This window comes from Zingiber officinale, chromosome 8B (genome assembly GCF_018446385.1).
Source record: "Zingiber officinale cultivar Zhangliang chromosome 8B, Zo_v1.1, whole genome shotgun sequence".
Classification (NCBI taxonomy): domain Eukaryota; kingdom Viridiplantae; phylum Streptophyta; class Magnoliopsida; order Zingiberales; family Zingiberaceae; genus Zingiber; species Zingiber officinale.
In genome coordinates, this window is record NC_056001.1 from 24,175,014 (window position 1) to 24,197,657 (window position 22,644).

Sequence of the window (22,644 nt, forward strand, 5' to 3'; positions counted from 1 at the left end):
TGTTTGTCCTTTTATTTTAGGTATTTAAATTTTGCACGATTAATTTTAAAGATAAATGGTCTTTTACTTGTCTGACAATTAGGAACACAAACTATGCATATTTAAAAATTAATTTTTAAATATTTACTCTCGGTGGCAAAGGATTATACATTGATTCTAGACATTCCACACGATTGAGCACACAATTATTTATAGAAAGATAAATTATAGATGATTTTTTATTTTTAAACGATAACCATTGCATGGGAGGACGGGAATAATGACAAGGGTTCTTATCTAAAATATTTTTAAATATTTACTCTCTTTTATTGGAGGCAGCTTGTCCTTATTTAGAATTGTAAGGGTAATATTCTATATTATATTATTTGTATTTATTTGGAAGAGGATCCATTTGCACTTACTCATTTATTAGGATGGTAGATGAAAAAAATTCTCGAAGCCGAGCCGAGCATTTTTTTTAATTAATCGGATCCTAAAAATTAAATACCTAATTAAAAAAAAGTTGAAAAGGCATCGAAAGTATATTCCAAGAGAGCCAACATCACACTGAAGTTTTACAAGTGCACACACGGATAAAGAGAGGAGTGTTGTGTTTACTTGGAGAAAAATAAAAGGTAAGAGAAGAAAAATAAATGATCTATTTTTATTTTTTACTTGGAAGAAAATGAGAGGGAGGAATTCGAGTATCAAATATTTAGATGAGCCTCATAAATATAATAGGCTGTGAATCTCAGGCTACGGATTCATCCGGACTTGACTCGGAGCGTCTGAAATTTATACAGGTGCCCATGCGACGATATGATCCAGGCGCTTGGATTCATTTAACAACTTTTTTTTGTTTTTTTTATTTTTTTAAAACAACATCTTCTCATGTGAGTATTTAAAATTTTTTATCAAGAACATTATAACCGAAGAAAAAAGCTTGAATCATATCGAATTTTTTTTATTAATTTAAATTCATTATAACGCAACCCTTAAATCTTAAAATCTTAAATTATAGTTATTATACAATTTAAAAATTACAAGAAAAAATTTACATTCAGTCCCCATTGGTAAATAAATCTTTACATACAGTCTCCATCCATGAAAATATTTATTTTCACTCTCTAGTGAAACATATTTACCTAATTGTCCATGATATTTTTAGGAACAAAAAGTCCAAAAATCAGTATAAATCCTCTTAAATTCAATATATTAAATTAGAATCTTGTATATTTTCTATTAAATTGAGTACACTTCTTTTTTTTCACCTCAAAATATACTCAATTTTAATTTAATGTGTTGAATTTAATAGGAAGTATACTCATTTTTAGACTATTGTACCGAAAAATATGAGGGTTAATTTCGATAGAAAATATACTAGATCCTAGTATAGAATACTATATTATAGTGTAAAGTGCTGAATTTAACAAGAATTATACTTATTTTTAGATTTTTTATACCTAAAAAATAAGAGGGATAATTTTGATAGAAAATATACTCGATTTTTAATATAAAGTACTGACTTTAAGAAGAATTATACTCGTTTTTGGACTTTTTGTACTTAATTTTGGGCTTTTTGTACCTGAAAAATATGAGGGACAATTTAGATATCAATATTTGTATAAGGGAGTTGAAACAAGTAATACTTTACATACAGAGAGTGGAAACAAAGTTTTTTGAACATAGGGATTACATGCAAAGTTAACATTGTGATTGGAGATTTTTTTCTATTTTATCGTAACTATAACTTTATAATTGCTATTTCATAAAAAAAAATTAAAATTATTCGAATCCTAAAAAAAACTTAAAGTATATTTTTAGCTTAAAATTAGATCATTATAATTTTTTAATTATAAATCTCTAAACGAATTTTAATTTAATATATTATATATATTATTATTCACGTCAAAGTTATAATTTATGGTCTCTAACATTCAAGTTCAAAATAACGTTATTTAAATAATTTTAATCTTAATTCTTTTTTCATATTATAATCACTGTTACAGCAATAATAGTTGTATAATTATAGCTGGTAGAATATAATCGTAGCAGCTAAGGTACATTGTAGCTGCTGCAATACAGCCCAGAATTAAAATTTAAGCGGAATATACATGTGTATAATAGCTACGGTGTCAGAAGCGAATGTAGAGGAGAATGTTTGTGTCCTTTTATAAAAGGATGTGACACCTTTTGATAAAAAAAATATATTCGGTAAAAAAAAGGAGCGTCCAAACGAAGACACGACTCACCTTCAAAACCTAGTGCAACAACAGGGCACGCCTCTATAAAATGGAATCATTGATGAGAAACCAGAAGGTCCAGAACAAAATATTACAGTTAACTCATTTGTAAAATTCTCAACCCCAAGCAATCCTACAAACAAGGGGCTAAATCTTGATATTACTGCTTAACTATTACAAATTTTTGTTGGGTAACCTGATCAAACGTACATTTAAAAAAAAAAAAATCTACAAGCTATCCTGTTACCTGGCAAATAGTCAATGAAACAAATTCAAGGCATTTTGAGCCATGGCAGAGGATCAAAGGCCAGCAGCCCAACAAAAACTTCTGTAATTACATTGTGTTTTTTTTAAGAAAAGAAAAGATCACTTACTTCAAAAGCCTCATCCATATGCTCGCTTTCTCTTTAGAATGGCTGGTGATATAGAGATAAATCCGATAAGGAACAGAACTGCAAAGGTTTTGAAGTCGTATAAATCCCTAACTGATTTCAATTCGCCGAGAGCCAGACCAGCCTGAAGAAGATAGTATGTAAATGAGCGCAAATATAACTTAAACATTCATCTAAGTGTTTAGCTAAGCTGAATATGGAAATGGAGTGGCCACCCAGCCAAAAGTGGATCGCTTTAAAGGTCGGCAGATAAACAAATGGAATGACAATGCAAATGGCAATCTTGCTGTAGATGATGAATACTTACTCTAACAGTTATATAAGATGCTGGAAGAAGTCCAACCACTGTGGCAAGAAAAAAGATCCGAAAAGGAATGTCAACAATTGGAGATGCCAAATTTATGAATGTGTTGGGCAGAGATGGAGTTATCCTCAGAAAGAGCATGTAGTTAAGCAGCCTGTCTCTGCGTTTGGCTATCTGCAACGGGGAAAGAATTATAAATTCTAAGTTGAGCTGATCTTTTTCATCAATTAATCAAGATGTGTAACACAGGTCTTGGAAGCAGTTACAGTTTATAAACTCTACAATACCTCTGCCTGGAAGAATCTCAACTTCTCAGGCCACATCCAACTAATCAAAGGCCTTCCAATCAACTTGGAGAGAAAATAGCAGGATGAAGCGCCAGATGTTGCAGAGAAAACAACCAGAATGACACCCTTTATGACCCCAAAAAGAGCTCCAGCTAGTAGTGACAAAAATATGGTACCAGGTATCATGAACGTCTGCATAAAGATGTAGATGGAACAATATCCTAATATAAATTTGGCTTCGTAATCTCTAGCATACATGGCCAAGTTATCTCTGCAAAAGAGAATTGAAAAGAGAAAAAAATTAATACCTTCAAGGATGCAAAAGAGCAGAGAATTAACATTTTGACATGGAAAAGGGATCACTTCGCCAGGAAATCAAAGTCAGTTTCTCACCTTTAGAAATGCCAGAATTGAGGGGGCATGAGAGAGTTTAAATGTCACCTACTCTTCTAGTCCCATGTTAGTGCCTACATGCCATCACACTTTGGCTTAAATTGGATAGCCTTGGGTTCCACACAAGACTATGAGAAAGTATAAGGGGGCGTTTGGTTCTTTCCAAATAATAGGAATCGGAATGAGAATCATTATATTGTGGAATGAGAATGAGTATGAGCATGAATATCACTCTTAAAAGTAATGTTTGGCTAGTTGCATATTTTCTATCGGAATAAATCAAAATTTCCTTTTTTACCCTTAAAGGAAAATAAGAGAAAAAATTAGATGTGAGAGAAAAATATGATGAAAGAGAATGATGAAAGAGAAAGTATGATCAGAGAGAAAGTATGATGAAAAAGAATGAAGAGAGAGAAAGTGTGATGAGAGAAAATGAGAAAAGAGAGTGTGATAGAAGAGAGTATGATGAGAGAAGATGAGAGAGAAAATATGATGTGAAAGAAAGTATGATGGGAGAGGATGAAGAGAGAGAAAATATAATGAGAAAAAATGAGAAGAGAGTGTGATGAGAGAGGAAGTATGATGAAAGAGAAAGTATGATGAGAAAAAAAGAGAACAGCGAGTGTGATGGGAGAGATTGAGGAGAGAGAAAGTATGATGAGAGAGAAAGTGTGTTGAGGTAAAAAAAGGAGGGAGTGTACAAGTGAGATTGAGGAGAGAGAAAGTATGATGAGGGAGAAAGTATGATAAGAGAGAAAGTGTGTTGAGGTAAAAAAAGGAGGGAGTGTACAAGAGATATTGAGGAGAGAGAAAGTATGATGAGAAAAAAAGAAGGAAGAGAGTACGATGGAAGAGATTGAGGAGAGAGAAAGTATGATGAGAAAGAAAGTGTAATGAGAAAAAAAGGAAAAAGAGTCAAGAGTGTGATAGGAGAGATTAAGGAGAGAGAAAGTGTGTGATAAAATGATGAGAGAGAAAATATGATGAGAGAGAACAAGGAGAGAAAAGTGATATGAAAGAAAAAATAAATAAATATATTTTGATATTTGATATTAAAGGAGAAAATTTTAGTTTTAGGTCAAGGATATTTTTTGAATAAAGGAATATTTTGATTGATGAAAATAGAGTAATGACTCATTGAAGGGGAGATACATGAGAATGAGTTATTACCCAATTTCAAGGATTCATTCTCTTATTTGTATTCCTATTTTTATAATCCAAACATTAACAATGACAATCAATGATTCTCATTCCCATTCCCCACTCCTATTCCCCTAAACCAAACACCCCCTAAAAGTCACTACTTCATTACTGAGACATAGTTAAGTGAGACCTCTTAGGAACTCTTAGTACTAACAAGGGCCTAACATTTTGAGTTGAATTAGGCTTCTTTGAGTTTGATATGGTAACAGAATCAAACTTATACCTCAAAGTCAAAATAGCATGAGAGGGCATGGTAAACTAAGGATGCTCAATGCCCATTGTCTCACATGGACAATTATGGCAGTCCGTGACATCTATATATTAAAAAGGTCACCCCTCCTAAGTGACTAGTCATTTTAAGATGCAATATCCTTCCAACTTTTCAACTTAACAAATCAATCGACTAGAATTTGAGAAGATAAGGCAATGGGCATTGTAGTCGCTTTTGAAATCAAACTACCAAACATAACCACATAACTACAAGCATACATCTCCTTCGGTCTATTAGTTACACTTCATCCAATAATAAAATGCCTTAATGACTAGCATAGAGATGTGATATCAGACACCACCAAAACATCATTCATATGGGATCTCTAACATGCCCTGCATAGCCGAGTTTAATTGTGTTCCTAGAAAAACATCTATGACACCATCCTCAAACTGAAAAATTAGATCCATCCAGAAAAGATAGATTATAATGGTTAAAAAATCTCTATGAACTTGCCTAGAAAAATTTAACTTTAACTAATTACTCAAGCAATGGCCTTAGTTTGAATTTGTGATAGCATTTACAAAATGAAAAAGTGGACAAATTTTGGAAGTAACTAATTTGAGCCTTTAGAATTAAAGGTCCTTCCAAATTATAGAGAAGCACAATAAAATAATACATTGTTACGCAACATTTATGAACTCAACCAACAATTCACTTGTGGCAACCCTCTATCACCACAAGAGTTCTCAACTCGAGCTCATTTTCCAAAAAAGCAGATTACACAATTTGACCATTAAAGCTAGATTAAGACACTTAAATAAGACTGAGTGTTTAAATTAACAAAGAGATAAGGAGTGGACAGAAGGAAACTGTTAGGGTCTATATAGAGTTTGCAATATTTATCATAGCATCATGAGTAGGAGGAAAGTCAATTAGAAATAATAAAATCTAATCAAAAACCTTAACTGCCATATAAATCTAATATCAGAAGTCTAAGAGAATTTAGCACATGAAACTAAAAGAATTTATACGAAAGATGGTCAAGTGATGTATTTAGCTTAGTTTCTCAAACAATTAAATATAACTTGTGATATTTCAGATGTTACACAAAAAGAAAGTGACATGGAGAAAAGAAAGAAAGAAGAATTCAAAATTTAAGTGCCAAGGAAGATAAGAAAAGAATATTAAGGAAGGAACGCACGAGGAAAGACACTTAGTTTAATTTTTCAGAATATACAGAAAAAATACCTTATTCACAAAAACTTGGTTTTTGGTAAAAATTCAGAAAGGTTAGATTTTATCTATGCTTTTGGGAGAAGGTACACTACCTCCTTTTAACTTCTGCAGAATGGGTTTGCCACAACATTTCTACTATTGTGATGTAAAAGGCGATAACGCTCACTGCACCCCTCCACGACACGCCCCAAGGCCTGTGGAAGGGTGGTAAATCACGGTACCAAGCGGCCTCTTAGGTGGGAGGAACTTATTCCCTAAGGGAATGAACCCTTGGGGATTCGAACATTGCTCCTGTAATGCAATTCAATCACCCGAGTACCAACTCGGTTACGCCCGAGGGGGCACATTTCTACTATCGTGCAACTATGGCCAGTTTGCCACTGCCTCCCCCAACCATTATGCAGTCATCATTATCATAATATATATTTTCATCAATTCTAGCAGCAACCCCAGTCATCAATACAACCATATATAGTATTCTTGTAGTCTATGAAACGATTATGCCCTCACAATTATTAGGAATATGCATTTCTCATTCCCAAGAAAAGCAAAATATCCATGTATGATTTTACATAGGTATGCATGTATCTCAAAATATGATCAGACGAATGCAAATACACACAAACTTAATAGCATTACATTAGGAGGACAAAAAAAGAAGGAAAATATATTTTAAAAAATGAGATTTTTTTCGTTCTTTGCAGCAAGAAGCGAGAAAGGGGAACTTACTTGAGGACGCGGAGATCAGAGAGATTCCTAGGAATCCTGAGGATCTTATCATACTCGGCCTCCGGCATAGTGATGAAGATGCATACCAGGCCAACAGAGAAGATCAAGAAGACGGCTGCGGCCGCGGTCGCCTCCCATTTGGTGAGCGAAACTCTGGACTCAACCCTGATGGGCTTCTTGGGCGTGGGTGATTCCTCCACTGCGCTCTCCTCGTCGCGTCCTATCACGATCCTCACCGGCGCCATTGGAGCGATTGCGGCCAGCACCGACGCGCTAGATCGATCGTAGAAGAAGCGGCCGCCGCTGCTTCATCAAAGGAGGTCAGATCGGGGCGCGATCCCACGGGTGGAGGGATTGGGGATCTGGAAGCCCTAAAATAGACGGATTTGATTCTGAAATAGGGCAGCAGAGATGCGACAGCGAAGGGCGGCCTGGGAGGAGAAAGAAAGGGGAGAAGAGAGGAGACGGTGAGTGCGTTTTATCTCTGAACACGTGCCGAAAATACATTTATTTATTTTGTTAATTTTCTTCGGTAATATATCAGTTTTTACTTTAGACTAAAATTTAAATACTATTTATTTTTAAAAATACATCTTATATATATTTTAATATTTAATTAAAGATATAATACACCATTCTTTTATTATCTAAATGGTCATATAAATTTATTTAAAAACATTTCAGCTTAATTAAAAATTATATAATAGGTTTCAATAAAACTGAAATAAAAATATATTACATACTGTTTTAATTTTTTTTTAAGAAAAAGTTTTTGTTTTTAAAAAAAAATTCTGTCTATTAAAAAAATCTAAAAAAACATGGATATGCAGGTAGGGATGACTAACTGCTAGGATTTAAATTTTAGGTAAGATTTTATATCTTTTTTACCCATTCCATTTATTATACTTATCCCATACTCATTTCTATATCTGTATTTAATTTTCATATCCATCCTTCATACTTGTCAAATATTCAGGTATCCATATCCTATCGATTATCTTATTACGTCCTACTATTTTTATTTTTTTTAAAAAAATTTATTTACTTGCCCGCTCATTCTCATCTCGTATTCCTTGAAATAAAGATGTACACTAAGTTTTATTTTTCCCAAGGTGAAAAACAGGTTAAAATTTATTTTTTCCATTTCCATATCTATATACAAAAATATCTATATCTAAATATCCATTTATTATAATCTTATATAAAATTCTCTTTATATCCTTCTCTATTACTCTATTTATATAGAGAAATATCCTTTTCTATTTAGATGGATATCAAGTTACGGTTGAGCGTTCACGTTGCAATTACTGCCCGGAAGAGAAGGTGGAGTACGAAGCTGAAGACGGTTTAACATGGTATGCTCGATCCACACATTGCTCGTCATGTCATGTGTATATTAATCATTAACTTTTTTAAAAAACAAGTCATATAAATTATTAAATGGTATACATATCCGTAAAGATAGGAACAAAACACCAAATTGATCAATAAACATAATTAAATGAAAATAAAACAAATGGAGGCTGGCAATTAGCTGAATGTTGGTTGAAGTCATTACGTATGCACAATGGGACGATACGCTAAGCAAGTATTAAAAGTCAACTACGTGCCGTGGATTAGTCCTGAGTCATAATAAAAGATATTAAAATAAAATATATAAGTCATAATTTATAAATAAATATTTTATAGTTTATATAGAACTATGACAAAAATTATTTTAAATGCATCGAGATTAAATAATTTATTGATAATCTTAAATAATATATGAAAAAACTCATGACCAACCAATGAATCCTAAGCGGAGTTATCAACTATCGATTGCAACTGGTAGATAACTAGATATTGAGCTTCTTCTTGGTAAATTAGCAAGGGAAGGCACAAATTGGGTTTAGGATCATGAATATCAACTTCGAGTCATGTTTTGGTATCATAAATCCCCAACATTAAGGTAGAAACTTTCCTTTGCTTGAATGACTATTCCATTAGGATAGAGGGTTCACCAAGAGGGATAAACATAAGTTTTCTAAAGGGTTTAAGGTTCTGTCATTTTCTTGTATACATGTATTTTCTGTTAAATTATTTAAAATTTTGGATATCAAAAAGTTTATACAGCTTGGCATATTCATGGAGCAACATTTAATAATATATATGTATATTTTTGTCATGCTGTATCTATTTTGTTTGGGCATGTATTATTAATACTTTTTTGAATGTTCTTAATTATGAATTTACTTGTTAGAGATATAATGACACATGTGTGTCAAAGAGATGTTAGAGATAGAATAGTGTTCTTATCAACATATTAAAAAAGGGAATAATAAACTTGTGTTTTTGAAGTTGATGGCTTCTGCTTCCATAGCTAGACAGTGTTATTATTCATTAGCAGATATTGATCTTGTCGCAGTAATTCAAAACTTTTTCTAGAAATGTAAAATGGCTGCAGATCCATGTAGTCTTGGTGCATCAAGTAGTAGATTGTTAGAATTAATAGAAATTAGGAAGTGATTTCAAGATGTGTTCTTGTCCATATAACAATGCTAGCAAAACTTTAGAAAGATGAACAAGGCACTTTAAAAGGAATAGGAATTAATGCAGAATAGGAATTCACAGTCATCGTCGGACTTTGAAAGGAAAAAAAAAGCCACACAAGCTTTTCAGAGAATTTATGCTCGTGAACAAGAAAAAAAAGGTTTCTTTCTTTGTGGTCAGTTCATCAACATAACATTTGTTTTATTAGCTAAGTAATAGGAAGTCATGAATGATGACAGAGTCTTGGGTTGAAGCAAAGGTACTAGTATTTGTCAATTCTGATGTAAAAATACATCATTGGATATCTAACCTTCCCATACAAAGTGCTACTATGCTAGGACAAAATTTTCCCCGTAATTTAACTACCTGTATCTAGCCGTGGGACCGATGATACTAAGCCATTTGGGATAAATAGAGCAATATCATCTTTTTGCTCCAATGATTGATGACAGACAAGTAAATACAAAATCAGATTAGTTGAACTTCCTTGACCAATGAATGGAAGAACTCTTTTTTTCTTTTTCTTTGCACAAATGATAAACTTCTGCGTAATGCATCAAGTGGAAACATGGAAGGAAATAAGAAAGAAGCTAAGAATCATTTCTTATGGTTGAGAATATCACAATTTCTCCATCATTGAAATGCCAAACAGAAAAAAAAATCTTTATGCAAAAAGTCACTGCCCAAGGAACACTATTATGGAGTAGGCAGATAAAGAACTAGAGTTTACTTCAAGAAGAACAATCACACCACTATATCAATGCTAAAAGTGAGCTGGAATCAGATGCATTGAATAGACTGAGTGATTTGATCTTGGGCAAAACGCTGTTCATTTCTCTAGCATTCAATAATCAATAAGTCAACTAAATTTTGATTTTGGTTCAAATAAGTGATTCTTTATGCATTTGCCACCAACCAAATACCAAAATAATGGAGATGGAACTGGAATTCAATAGAAAAATGTTAAACTCTTCATTTAAAGTATGGAAATGCTCCCAAAAAACAGGAAAATGAAAAGTAAGTTCCATAATGTCACCTTGACAAGATCATGGAAGTAAAATGAAATCCAGTGATAACAAAGTAAAGTTTCAATTTCCAGAGTACAAGGAATAAGAACAACCTGGAGACTAAAGATTGCATTTATCCATCCGAAACTCCTTGACGCCATTTTTTTTTCACTTACGATGATTGCTTGGTTGCAGAGAGTTTTCTTTGCAGTAACTCCAAATGGATCAGGTCATAGGCAATAATCCACAATTCAGGTGCTATTCCAATTGCTGAATTATACAAGAAAAATAATAAATCAATAGGGCATCAAGAAATTTATCCTCTTCGTGTTTGGTGAAAGAGTATAATCCAGTGAGTTATAGAAAATGCTCACCAAATTCACTTTGCTTTATCACATTTCTGGTCCTCTAACCATGATGAGCTCCTTGGTAAAACCTAGAACCGAAAATGGCTAATTCTTCTCCCTTGCATCTCAATTGAAAGTGAGAAACCTACAAGATGTTGACGTATGGTGGCACATCATCCCTTGAACCTTCCAGGGACCGGTACAAATACAACTTCTTCACGGTATCGCTGTCGAGGTACTTGGTCCGATCCACAACCACTGCTACTACCAAGTTAGGCATCTTCTGAGCCACTTCCTTGCAACCACTTAAAGTTAGCTTGCAGTTAAACATCCACAAGAACCTCATATTGTAGTAATGGTGGATCCCTGAGAGTAGACCTACATCACCAAAAGGGCTGTCCCTAATATCCAGCTTTTGCAAACTGTGACAGCCTTCGAGCACATACTTCAAGCTCAAATCACTGCCTCCGGCGAATGCCACTGAGAGGGTCCTAATTGACTTCCCATGCGTTGCAATGCACTTAAACACTTTGTGAGTGAGCAGGCCAGAGACAGCAAGCCTAGTTAGCTTCTTGCAGTTCATGACTATGGCCCCAAAGCCTTCATCCATAGGCTTCCCAGTGATGTGATCAGGGCGGTGGCGACCCATGATGCAGAGGCGGAATACAACTAGATCCTGGCAGTTCTTGGACATGGCTACAACGGCAGCATTAGTCATTCTCCGGCAGTAGAACAGGATCGATTGGAGTTTGCGGCATCCGTTTGAGATTGCCAGAAGGCTAGCATCAGAGACTAAGACCTCCATACCATCGATGACATTGGCAGCAATCACTCTGAGTTCACAAAGGTTCTTGCATGCCTTTGCCACCGCCTGTAGTCCCTCATCGCCAACGGTGTCAAGAACCTGAAGAATAAACAGAGTTCAAAAGGCTAAATTTGGATCGATAAATAGAGCTACTCGTGTGGAAGAATGGTGGAATTACCCAGAATGTGCGGAGGTTGTTGCATTTGAGGATGACAGGCTTGAGCTGCTCAGCGGTGATGCCTGCATTGCTTAAATCGAGGGAGACAAGGTTGGCGCAGACGGGGAGGATGGCCGGGAGCAGTTCCGGAGCTGCCTCGAGGAACCCTGATAGGCAAATGAGCGATTTGGACGAGACAAAGGCTTGCTCGAGGTCAGCGACGTTGAAATCTTTGTCGACGTTAAAATCTTCGGCGACGTTGAAATCTTCGGCGATGTTGAAATCGTAGATGCCTGGCCAGAAGGAACCGGTGCCGAGGTGGGTGAGCTGCGGCGCCCGGGCCATGAGGCTGCGGAGCTGACTGAGGGATACGTTCCGGTTCACCCGCAGCCTCCGGAGGGAGGGCGATCGAGCGACTAGAGCCTCCAGGGCGGAGAAGTTCGCCCAATTCACGCGCTCGAACGACAGCGACTCTAAAGAGGTGGTTGTCTCCGGGAACATCGAGATCCAGTCAACGACATCCTCCTCCTCCTCGTCCTCCACTTTGTTCTCGATCAGATCCAAGATTCTCAGGTTCCTGCAAGAAAATCGGGACCATCATTCGAAGAAAAATTGATCTAAATCTTGGATTTCTTGGGGTGGATGATCGAAATTAGGTTTTAGTGTTTTGAATCAGCTCAAGGCGGGAATGGACCAGAGAGGATAACCTGCAGAGCTCAGCGATGACGGCGAGACCGCGGGTGCCGAACCCGCTGCAGCGGATGAGCGTGAGATCGCGAAAGGAGGGAAAGGAACGGGCGAGGATGGAAAGGTCAAAGTCGGAGACGGTCATCCGTTTAAGGCAGAGGCGCTCGAGCCAGGGATAGGCGGTCGCCATGGCGGCGAGCCAGGGGGAGAAGCGGGCGTCCAAGAAGAGGAAGACACTAACGTCGATGAAGTGGGGACGACCCTTGAGCACGAGCGCCCGGGCGCAGGGGAACCTCCGGACGGCGCGCGCCGGCGACACGGACGAGCAGTTGCCGACGTAGAGCTCGCGCCTGGTCTGCGCCTCGGCTTTTTTCCAAGATCGGCACACCAGCGACGCCGCGTTCCGATCTCGCCGGCAGACCAGGAACTGGAGCACGTTCTCCAGCACATGCTCCGGCAACTCGAGCACGTGTGATTTGGTCCGGTGGCTTGGTCTCTTGCTCTGTTCCAGTGCTGCCTCCTGGCAGTGGCTTTGGCTCGTAGTCGTAGCATTGGGATCCTCCATGCCTCCTCACCACCCGAATAGCTACCGCCTGAGAGACACCCTAGCCCTAATTGCCTTCTGTGGCTGCGGCCGAGGAAGAGGAAGGAAGCAGGCGGGATAGAGCGCAAGCGGAACCGAAACGACGAAACCTTTGGGTTTATCGGATTTTGAGTTGGATCGGATCCCAAAATTGGATCCGCCTACTTCACCCTTTTAAGTTTTGTGTTGTAAATGAGCGAACTCAAACCAAAACTTATATTGTCAAAATTTATTTGCTAAAAGCTATTAAAATGCGAGATTAACTTAATTTTAATTTTAATTTATTTTTAAAATAGTATTAAATTTTTAATTAGATTTTATTTTAATTGTTTAAAATTTCCATTTTTTTATTTTTATTTACTAACAAATAAAATATTATTTTTATTATTTAGATTTATATTTTAATTAGAGTTTGATATAGAACTTCTTTATTTATTTATAAATTTGATAAAATTTTATTGAAAAAAATATGATTTACAAATTTATTTATTTAATTTAATAAGTTATTTAATCTTATTCATTTAATAGACCTTTTACATAATAACAAATATAAAATTTTAAACTTACAAATAAATATTTGATTTATTTTTAATTAAATAAAATAAATTTATGATCCTTCAATAAATATATAAAATAATAGTTAAAAGTATTGTTTTATCAAATATAGTCATATAAATAAATTACTCTGTCACTTGATTGTCAAATCCTAACGCTCCTTATGAATGATATGTTAAATAAAATGAGTTTTGTCATATTGGGAGGGAGCTCAGGTTTCTCTGAGTTTCGCCATATTGGGAGGGAGCTCGAGTTTCTCTGAGAAATGATAGTTAGAGGGAATAAGAAGTACAAATTTCTCACGGAACCAATCAGTATATCCTATGTGGAAATAAAAAAGAAAAAAATATAAATTATTATCACCTGAATCTAATCTAAAGAGAATCGATGTTTCCCTCAAACCTAACCTAAAGAGAATCATCGCTTCTCCCTTTTCCTCCACCCACGGTCGTGGGGCCTCCTCTATGGGCGCACGAAGCAGAGAAGTGACGCCACGAAGCTCCTCCACCTCACCGCTTCTCCCTTCTCCTCCACGGACGCACGAAGCAGAGAAGTGATGTCGCGAAGCTCCTCCACCTCGCCGCTTCTCCACTCTCCTCTACCTCGTCGCTTCTCCCTTCTCCTCCACCCACGCATGCGGGAACTACACGAGCGCACGAAACAGAGAAGTGACGTCGGGAAGCTCCTCCACGACCTAAGTCCTAAAACTCTTCCACCAACAAAACTCCTCCATGGTAATTCTGTTTGTATGATATTGAAATGGGAATATGAGATGATTGACTTATATATGAGATAATTGACTTGGGTTTTGAACTTAATACAACTCATATCACTAATGTTAAGCTTTTATGTGAAATGTGATGCACAATAAAGGGGAGGGATCTTCTGGACCCCTTATTCCTGGTCCCCACTAGACCATGTATCTGGTATAAAATCCCTCTCGTGGGCAAAACGTGTGCATGCGCCAACGAGTAAAACCGTAACTTCTCGACCTCCAGCGTCGCCTCCTTCCCATGGCCTCCAGCGACATCTTGCGCCCTCCCTCCAATGTTGTCTCCCTCCAGCGACATCCTGCGGCCTCCAGCGTTTGCGGCGACCTCACACCCCTCCCGCGCAACCTCTAACGACCTCCCTCCCCCGACCTCCGCAACCTCCCAACCATGTGGAAGAAAGTGAGGATCTTTTCGGTTGTTGCTTCTACCATTTCACCAGTGTAATTAGGTAATTGTTGTCGAAAAACTCCTTATTCTTTTTTGTGCTGCCAATCCTTCGCAGAAAGCAAATCCTTTGAACTATAGTTGATTTGGTTAAATGTATTACAGTTCATGTTAGATGCCCCTTTGAGGTGCTATTTTTTTAGAAGTTGCACATGCAAAAATTTGACATAAAATTATTATTTTTAGATGCTTCTTTTGTCGCTACTTTTAGAGAAGTTTGACATGCAGAAATTTGACATAGAATTATTATTTTTAAATGATTCTTTTGTCATTTTTTTTTTAGCCTTAACTTTGTTATTTTTTCTTTGCCGGATTAAAGTAATTATCATGAAGGGTGAATATATGAGTCGTCTTCAGTTGAATTTTAAAGGAAATGAAGCTAGTTAGGAAGATAATTTTGATGTTATTGATGAAGTTAATAAGATTCATATTGGGAATGTATTGAGCTTCAATATATCAAATTTCCCTTTTTAGATATTTTGTTTTGTTTGTTTGATTTTATAGGCTTGAACATTGAAACAGATTTGGATATACCACAAATGGGGTTGGAATTTGAGACAGAAGAAGATGCATATCAATTTTATTTGTCATATGCTAAAAAGGTTGGATTTAACGTAAGGAGATGTAAAATCCACAATGATAAATAGGGTAAATTACTTGATAGGATTTTTTTTATTGTTGTGCCTAAGGTAAAAGACAAAAAACAAACGAGATCTTTATGTCAAAGCAAATCGTGATGAAATAAGGTTTGGTTGTGAGGCTAAAATGAAGATTAGTGATTGGAAAAAAAGCAACTTACTGTCATACAATTTGTTAAAGAGTATAATCATTATCTCTCAAGTCCAAACAAAACACACCTCTATAGAAGTTATAGGAATATACCTTCTTCTACAGCGAAACAGATTGAGATGGCAATGTTGGGATATGCCTGATGCGGGTGTGTGCTAGAACATGTTTCGTAAACATAGACAACGAAAAATAAAATAAAAATAATTTTAAATTATTACACCACACGCATCACACACATACAAGAATACAACTTGCCAAATATGATTGTATAATTAAAATTTTATGGAAAGTAAATTTATGCTATTTATACCTTATGGATGACCTGTAACGAGAAGAGCATCAACCGTAACGACATTGTCGAATCTTATCTCTATTCGTATCCACGCCGAGTTTCTCAAGATAACTCCTTGAGTATAAGCCTCTCCTTCAGAAGTTACTAGTCACGAGTGAAGAAGATGAATCAAGAGGAAGAAGAAGAGAAGCACACAAGGGAGAGCTTTTCTCCCTTGTGGTGGTCATGACAACAAGAGAGAGCACCATCTTGTTGGTGGCGGGAGAGAGAGGAGAGGAAGAGGAGGATTGGATTTTCAAAAGTCAATCAACCAAATAATGAAACTTGTATCTCATTCTCTTCTAATTACATCTATATATAATCCTCTTTAATTAGTTGGATTAGAAAGACCAAATCCAACCCATTATCCCTTAACTAAAAATTAGCACATTAACTCCTTGGTTTGGTTCACAACTAAACCAAGTTAGTTCATAACTAATTCACGATTAAACCAAATATGGTTCAACTCTACCATAAGAGATGTAGCTCATCCGCGCTTCCATTATGACAAATATTTTCATATTTGTCTTATGTATGGTTCAACGAAACATTTATCTCTTGATCTAAGAATTATATTCTTTAACTTATTTTACGTCTTTTAGAGACTCGTTAGTGAGTGTGACCTAATAGGTTCCCAACTTATCTTGGTCGTCTATAATTAACTGCTTAATTATATAATGATCATGAGTGACAGCTAATAGTACATCATGATCCCCAATTAGTCGAAAAATCATAGTTGATCTTAGAACTAATTCTAAACCTTTCAGCAACTACAATGAGTCATGTCTTGTTCCTTTCATTAGTTTTATACCCACTTGGTTCAGGACATGGTCTATGTGTCTATTCCCACTAGACTAATTACATTACACTTAGCCCAAGTAATATTTTCTCGTTCTATGAATTCAAATTACTCGTACATATGTACAAGAGTCTCATACTCTTAACATGTGATGCTTTGGCCAAAGACTTTGAGTAATAATCCTAACGAGTGACCATAGGGTATACGTCTTCTTGCAAAGAGCGATGAATCCTCTGTGGGCTATCCAAATATTTTTGGACATTTCGACTTATATCCAATCATTCCGGGTCCACACCTTAATAAGATGCTTGCTTATAAAGATGTCAAAGTATAAGTGTCTATGACCAAGATGACTTGTATACCTCAAGGCAAAAGAAACTTTCACTCATGCTGTAGTAAGAGCTTTACAGACATATCTATATATATAGATAATCATATGAAGTCTTACAGTGAGTCACTCCAATGAACTAGTTACCATAACTAGCATCTACGTTTAACTCTCAACATTCTAATGTCTCCAGTCAGTGAAAAAATAGCTGCTTAGCGAACCTAATCCAAGTTCCACTTCTCATGTTCAATACTAGTATTAGAATCCATGAACATCTCAAATTTATCAACATAACTACCAAACTTAGGAAGTGGAGGCCTTAAAGAAGAAAAAGATTGTGAATTTTTCACTTCCTATGATTGTTTGGATTTCTTCTCATACTCTTTAACCACATCACAACTTTTTCTTTAGTTTTTCAATCTCATACGAAGACATATCGCCATAAACAAGAGGACAATAGAATTGAATTGTTTTCATCTTGTACCTCGGATCTAAAATATTCCCAATTACCAATAAATAATTCATTACATCCCAATACTTTTCAAACTTTACTTTCATATTTGTTGTCATTGTTTTCACCACATTATCATTCGAGAGAAGCCAATCACCAATTGCCAACTTAATATCGCAAATAGTTGAGAAGAAAATATTTATAGTGGAATACTTGGTCCCCGAAAATAACTCTGCGGCGTTAAAAAATATCTCTAATTTAGAAAAAATCTCTCTCACTTTTGACCAATCTTCTTGTGTGGGAACTCTTTTATATAAAGTCTCACATTGTTTCAAATGAGCAAACACAACTTCATATTCCAATGCAGTATTAAGCATTAAATATGTAGAGTTCCATCGTGTTTTGCAATCAAGTTTTAGTTTCTTTGTGCTTGGAACCTTCAATTGTTGAGCTGTTTCAATAAATTTTCATCTTTTTTGGTGTTGTTGTCTAAAATGTGACACTATAACTAATTGTTTCAATGCTACCATTGATTAATTCTAGTCCATCCCTCACAACCAAATTCAAAATATGGGTACAACACTGCATGTGAAATTATATGTGTTGTGAAATAAGTGAACTTGGATGAAGCTTGTCCAGAATAAGCTCAAGCATAGTATCATTAGTTGTGCAATTATCAACGGTTAAAGAATCTACTTACGATCTGAGTTCCAATCCAAGAGGCAATCAACAAGTCCATTTGCAAGGACCTTAGTAGTATATGGACACAACACATATATAAACCTAGTAAAAAAATAAATATAATACATTTTAATGATAATAGTAATACTATTAATGGTAAATGCAAGTACAAAGTTAAAGAGAAAAAAATTTACCTAACAAGTCGACTTTGTAATTTCCATGAAACATCGATGAAGTGTGAAGTGATGGTCATGAATCCTCTTTTTTTTATTACTTGTCGTCCGCATATCAGTTGCCAACACAATTCGACTAGCATTTGAGTTTAATAATTTCATTGTTTTATTTCTTTCATACTCGAATATCTTCATAATGTCAGTCTTGATTGTGTTCCGGGAAACAACTTTAAATATTGGTTGCAATGCATGAGATTGTCTTCTAAAGCCAACATGATCAACCATAGATAACGGGTACTCATGCAATATAATCATATTTGCAAGCTCTGGCCTCTCTTGATCTTGGTTGAAATGGTATGTCCTAAGCTGCATTGTCCTATCATAGGATTTTGTTGGCTGCAATAGAGATTGTTGTATGATCTTATATTTTTTGTGCAAGTATGTTTTCATGTGGTCAAGTAAATGCTTGGTACCATTCTTATTATCACCACCTAAGGTCTTCTTACAATCATTGCAAACCACTTTCCATTTTCCTCCAATTAGTTTTTTCTCGAAATGATCCCATGCAATAAATCTAAATTTCTTTTCTTTCCACCATCTGCACCTGAAATTTCAACATCTAACGTGTTATTTAGAGTTACTTCGTTTACCTCGGTTGGAACATTCTCATTTTACAAATGCGATACTATTGATGCAAGAATTTGACTTCCCACAGTTGGAGTAGTTTGCATAGCACCCTCAACCTTGTTATCATTAATTTCCATCGAAAAGGATATATCATAATATCAAAAAAAAATCATATTATACTCATCCACATAATCCTAACAAGAAGTTGTAAAGCAAGACAAAAATAGATCACATCATCAGCATCTAGACCTTTTGTTGAGTTTACGGGCACTTCTGAAATTAAACTACCAATCGTAATCGCATAACTACAAGCATACGTCTACTTCAGTCTATCAAATACGAATATGAGAATAAAAAAGGTAGAGAGGATAGAAACTTTATGATACAATTATAAGATATAGCTATAAGATTAACTACATTTTATCGAATTCTAAACACCTTATTAATTAGTGTACAGCTGCTAAGAGAATATTTTAAATGCATGAGGTTTTTCTAGAAATTATATAAAATTATGCAAACTTAAACAAGAACCCTCGAAATTATATAAAATTATGCAAACTTAAACAACAACCCGCAAAATTATGGTAGGAACAAGGTATTTGCTAGAAGGAAGATAGCAAAAGAGCCAACAATATGACCTTAATCATATAGCTTAATGATTGAAAGGTATCAATGCTGATAGGTCCACCAAGAGAAGACAACATGATTTGTCCTCAATGTTTCTTTAGCAATTGAAAAGGAAACAAAACAAGGTAATGTTACGAATGAGATTTTTTTAGAAACATACTTTTAAAGAAAAGTATAGCAGAGCAATGATTCTAACGACTCTAGCTAGCATATAAGCAACAGGTTATCCGAAAAGACAGTAGGAAAATATCATTTGTAGTTGAAAAGGAAAAAAAATAAGGTAATATTTTTTGAAGTAGAATTCATGAATCCAGGAAGAGAAAGAGGAGAGAAATTGACACAAACAAAAACTTGAAATATGACTCACCTCACTTACGCTGGGAGCAAGCATTGATGACATACAAGGATCGGAGGATGTGTAGGCCGACGACATCGACGGGAGACTAGAGAGGCGCAGGGAAAAAATCAAACTTGGAAGGGAGGCAGGGAGTGATGACGGGAGACTAGAGAGGCCGGAGGCATTGCCGCGTCGAAGGGAGCGGCTGTTGACCTCCGCAAGTGTACGGAAATATCGCAAGTAATATAAAAGATTATCGTATCCACAGGGACTGGAATAAGCACTAAGAATATCTCAACACGAATTAGCTAGACAACAAATCAATGGATTGACAAAGTCTAAGTGTAACTATGAAAAGTAAACAAAGTAATAAAAGAATAGGAAACAAGAACAAGGGCAATGATAAGGGATGTTCTAGGAGTTTTGGTTTCTTTGTAAGGTTCTTCAATGTAAATGATCTACCAAATCTTATTTCTTAATTGTCCACCATTTGTAGAAGGTTGTCGGTTCTCTCTTGCAATAGACAATCGACTTAGGACTGAAATCTATACCTAAATGCGATCAATTAGATATGAGCCTATGTTGTCCTTACATGGGCATGTTCCTGTCACGAAGATCCCTCGAAAAATTAATATATAAATCATTACCTCTCAACCCATAAGATATAAAGATTAATGTATAAATCTACCCTACCCTCTTGAATTATCTTATTCCCTCCCCCCTAAAGCTCATCCCTCAAACGTCCTTACTCGGGCTTGCACCTTTCGCGTGCTTCCCTCGGAAAATTGAGTGAGAGATAATCTCTACAAGATCCACAAGACATTCAAACAATCAATCAAGAATGTGAATTAGGTCCAAATCACAACAATACATCCAAGATTTATTTGATACAAATAGGGCAAAATCATAGAAATAGGGAATTGGCAAATCCACAAGAGTTTATATCAAGAAATCCTTACAAATACTCCCTCCATCCTAGAACAAAGACAAACTACTCCATCAATCGAAGAAAGAGATCCGAAAACATAAAGATTACAAGCATTCTCGATCCTAATCCAAGAAAAGGAAAGAAAGAAGGCTTATCTATGATGAAGACGGTCTTCGGATCCAATCCACGCTCCTGGAGTCGAATCGGTGAAGATCTTCCCTTAGATCGCCCAGAAATCCACTCAAGAATGGAAGAAATCACCCAAATCTTCCTTTCTCCCCAAAGGGGAGAAGATCCCCTTTCAAATCTTGAAGGAAGCCTTATATAGAAGAGGGATTTGGGGGCCACATGGCCCCGAAGCACGGCCGTGTGAGGTTCACACGGCCTGCTCCATTTTCTTCTCTGCCAACCTCACACGGCCGTGTGAGGTACATGGCCATGACTTGCCTCTACCAATGACCCCCCTTGCACGGCCGTGTAGATCTACATGGCCTGTACTGCCTTCGCCTCTGGAAACCTGACACGACCGTGTGGTGCACACGACCAACACTCTCTTGCTCACTGGAAACCTCACACGACCGTGTAGCATACACGACCGAGGCTTCTCTGGTCTCTGGAAAACTGACATGGCCGTGTGGTGTACACGACCTAGGCTTCATTGGGCTTTAAAGCTTGGCACGACCGTGTGAGGTTCACACGACCAAGCCATCTTCCTTCTCTGCTGCAGCTACACGACCTCTCATCTCCACACGGCCTGGGAAAACCCCCATGGCAGGGCCGTGTGGGGTTCAGGTATCATGGCTTTCTCCATCGCTTTGCTTGCAGATTTGGCCTCGAACACACATCCTTCACCAAATTCGACTCCTGTGAACAAAAAATGCACAAAAACAGATCTCCGAACAAAGAGAGTAAATATGCTAAAAAGGAAAGTTAGAAGTATGAAAATACGTAGACAAAGCATGTGCAAAGTATGTAAATGTGCGTCAAAACATGCTAACAAGTGTATACAATCTACACACATCACACCCTCATACTTAAACCTTTGCTTGTCCTCAAGTAAAATGTTGCAATCTAAATTCATATACTCTACAATGCTCTCATATACCTAATGCATTCTCCTAACTCTATCAAAAAGTTTCATTAGTAAGCATGATCATGAAAACAAGTTAAGTTTGGCTCAAGCATAAGTACCCTGTGCACAGTGCAAAACAACTCAAAACTTTTTAAGTTTCAATTTATGTCCTAGTCAAGTCATCATCAAGTTTGAATTCCTAATGTTTCCGGTGATAGACAAGTAACCAGTGATAGACACTTACTTGCCACACACTTGGTTCATATTCCTCAATCAACCCAAGGTCTCAAAGGCGTGCTCAATTTCAAGAGAAGTTAAGCAGTCATTTCCCTAGTAACCTAACTCGGTCTCAAAGGGGTGACTAGCTAGATTCCACTCACGACAACTATTTTTTATATATCTTATTCACTTTTTTTTTCTTTGCTTTTTTTCTTCACACTTTTTTTTCATAAGTATTTGCATTGTGCAAAACTTATTCACATATGTACTTTTAGCACAAATGTTGGGATATTTTTATTTTTCCAAATGAGCTTACATGAGTTGAGCCTCATCCAGTAACCAAAATGAAGTTTGAGAAATCACCATGGAAACCAAGTACTAAACAAACAAGATGAATCATGACTATTTCAATGAT

General features: G+C 36.3%; 2 protein-coding genes across 2 annotated transcripts; both read right to left on the bottom strand.

The window, feature by feature from the left end:
- Positions 1-2,339: 2,339 nt before the first annotated feature.
- LOC122017386 (uncharacterized membrane protein At4g09580-like) lies at positions 2,340-7,446 on the bottom strand. Its single transcript, XM_042574986.1, has 4 exons — positions 6,981-7,446; positions 3,206-3,476; positions 2,922-3,092; positions 2,340-2,738 (listed from the first exon to the last, which is right to left on the bottom strand). Exons 1-4 carry the CDS (start codon positions 7,223-7,225, stop codon positions 2,607-2,609), a joined length of 819 nt encoding a protein of 272 aa, XP_042430920.1. The 5' UTR covers positions 7,226-7,446; the 3' UTR covers positions 2,340-2,606.
- Positions 7,447-10,546: 3,100 nt separating this feature from the next.
- On the bottom strand, positions 10,547-13,176 carry LOC122017786 (F-box protein FBX14-like). Its single transcript, XM_042575478.1, has 4 exons — positions 12,533-13,176; positions 11,847-12,402; positions 10,891-11,767; positions 10,547-10,786 (listed from the first exon to the last, which is right to left on the bottom strand). The coding sequence occupies exons 1-3, from the start codon at positions 13,075-13,077 to the stop codon at positions 11,009-11,011; spliced, it is 1,860 nt and encodes a 619-aa protein (XP_042431412.1). The 5' UTR covers positions 13,078-13,176; the 3' UTR covers positions 10,547-10,786; positions 10,891-11,008.
- Positions 13,177-22,644: the final 9,468 nt, after the last annotated feature.

Bases quoted from the DNA above. Each gene is read 5' to 3' on its own strand.
- LOC122017386 (XM_042574986.1), bottom strand. From the start codon at position 7,225: ATGGCGCCGGTGAGGATCGTGATAGGACGCGACGAGGAGAGCGCAGTG. The intron at 3,093-3,205 runs GTATTGTAGAGT...TCCCCGTTGCAG, and splicing joins TGAGATTCTTCCAGGCAGAG to ATAGCCAAACGCAGAGACAG. The intron at 2,739-2,921 runs GTAAGTATTCAT...TATCTTCTTCAG, and splicing joins CATCTTATATAACTGTTAGA to GCTGGTCTGGCTCTCGGCGA.
- LOC122017786 (XM_042575478.1), bottom strand. From the start codon at position 13,077: ATGGAGGATCCCAATGCTACGACTACGAGCCAAAGCCACTGCCAGGAG. The intron at 12,403-12,532 runs GTTATCCTCTCT...ATTTTCTTGCAG, and splicing joins GTCATCGCTGAGCTCTGCAG to GAACCTGAGAATCTTGGATC. The intron at 11,768-11,846 runs GTAATTCCACCA...TTTATTCTTCAG, and splicing joins ACAACCTCCGCACATTCTGG to GTTCTTGACACCGTTGGCGA.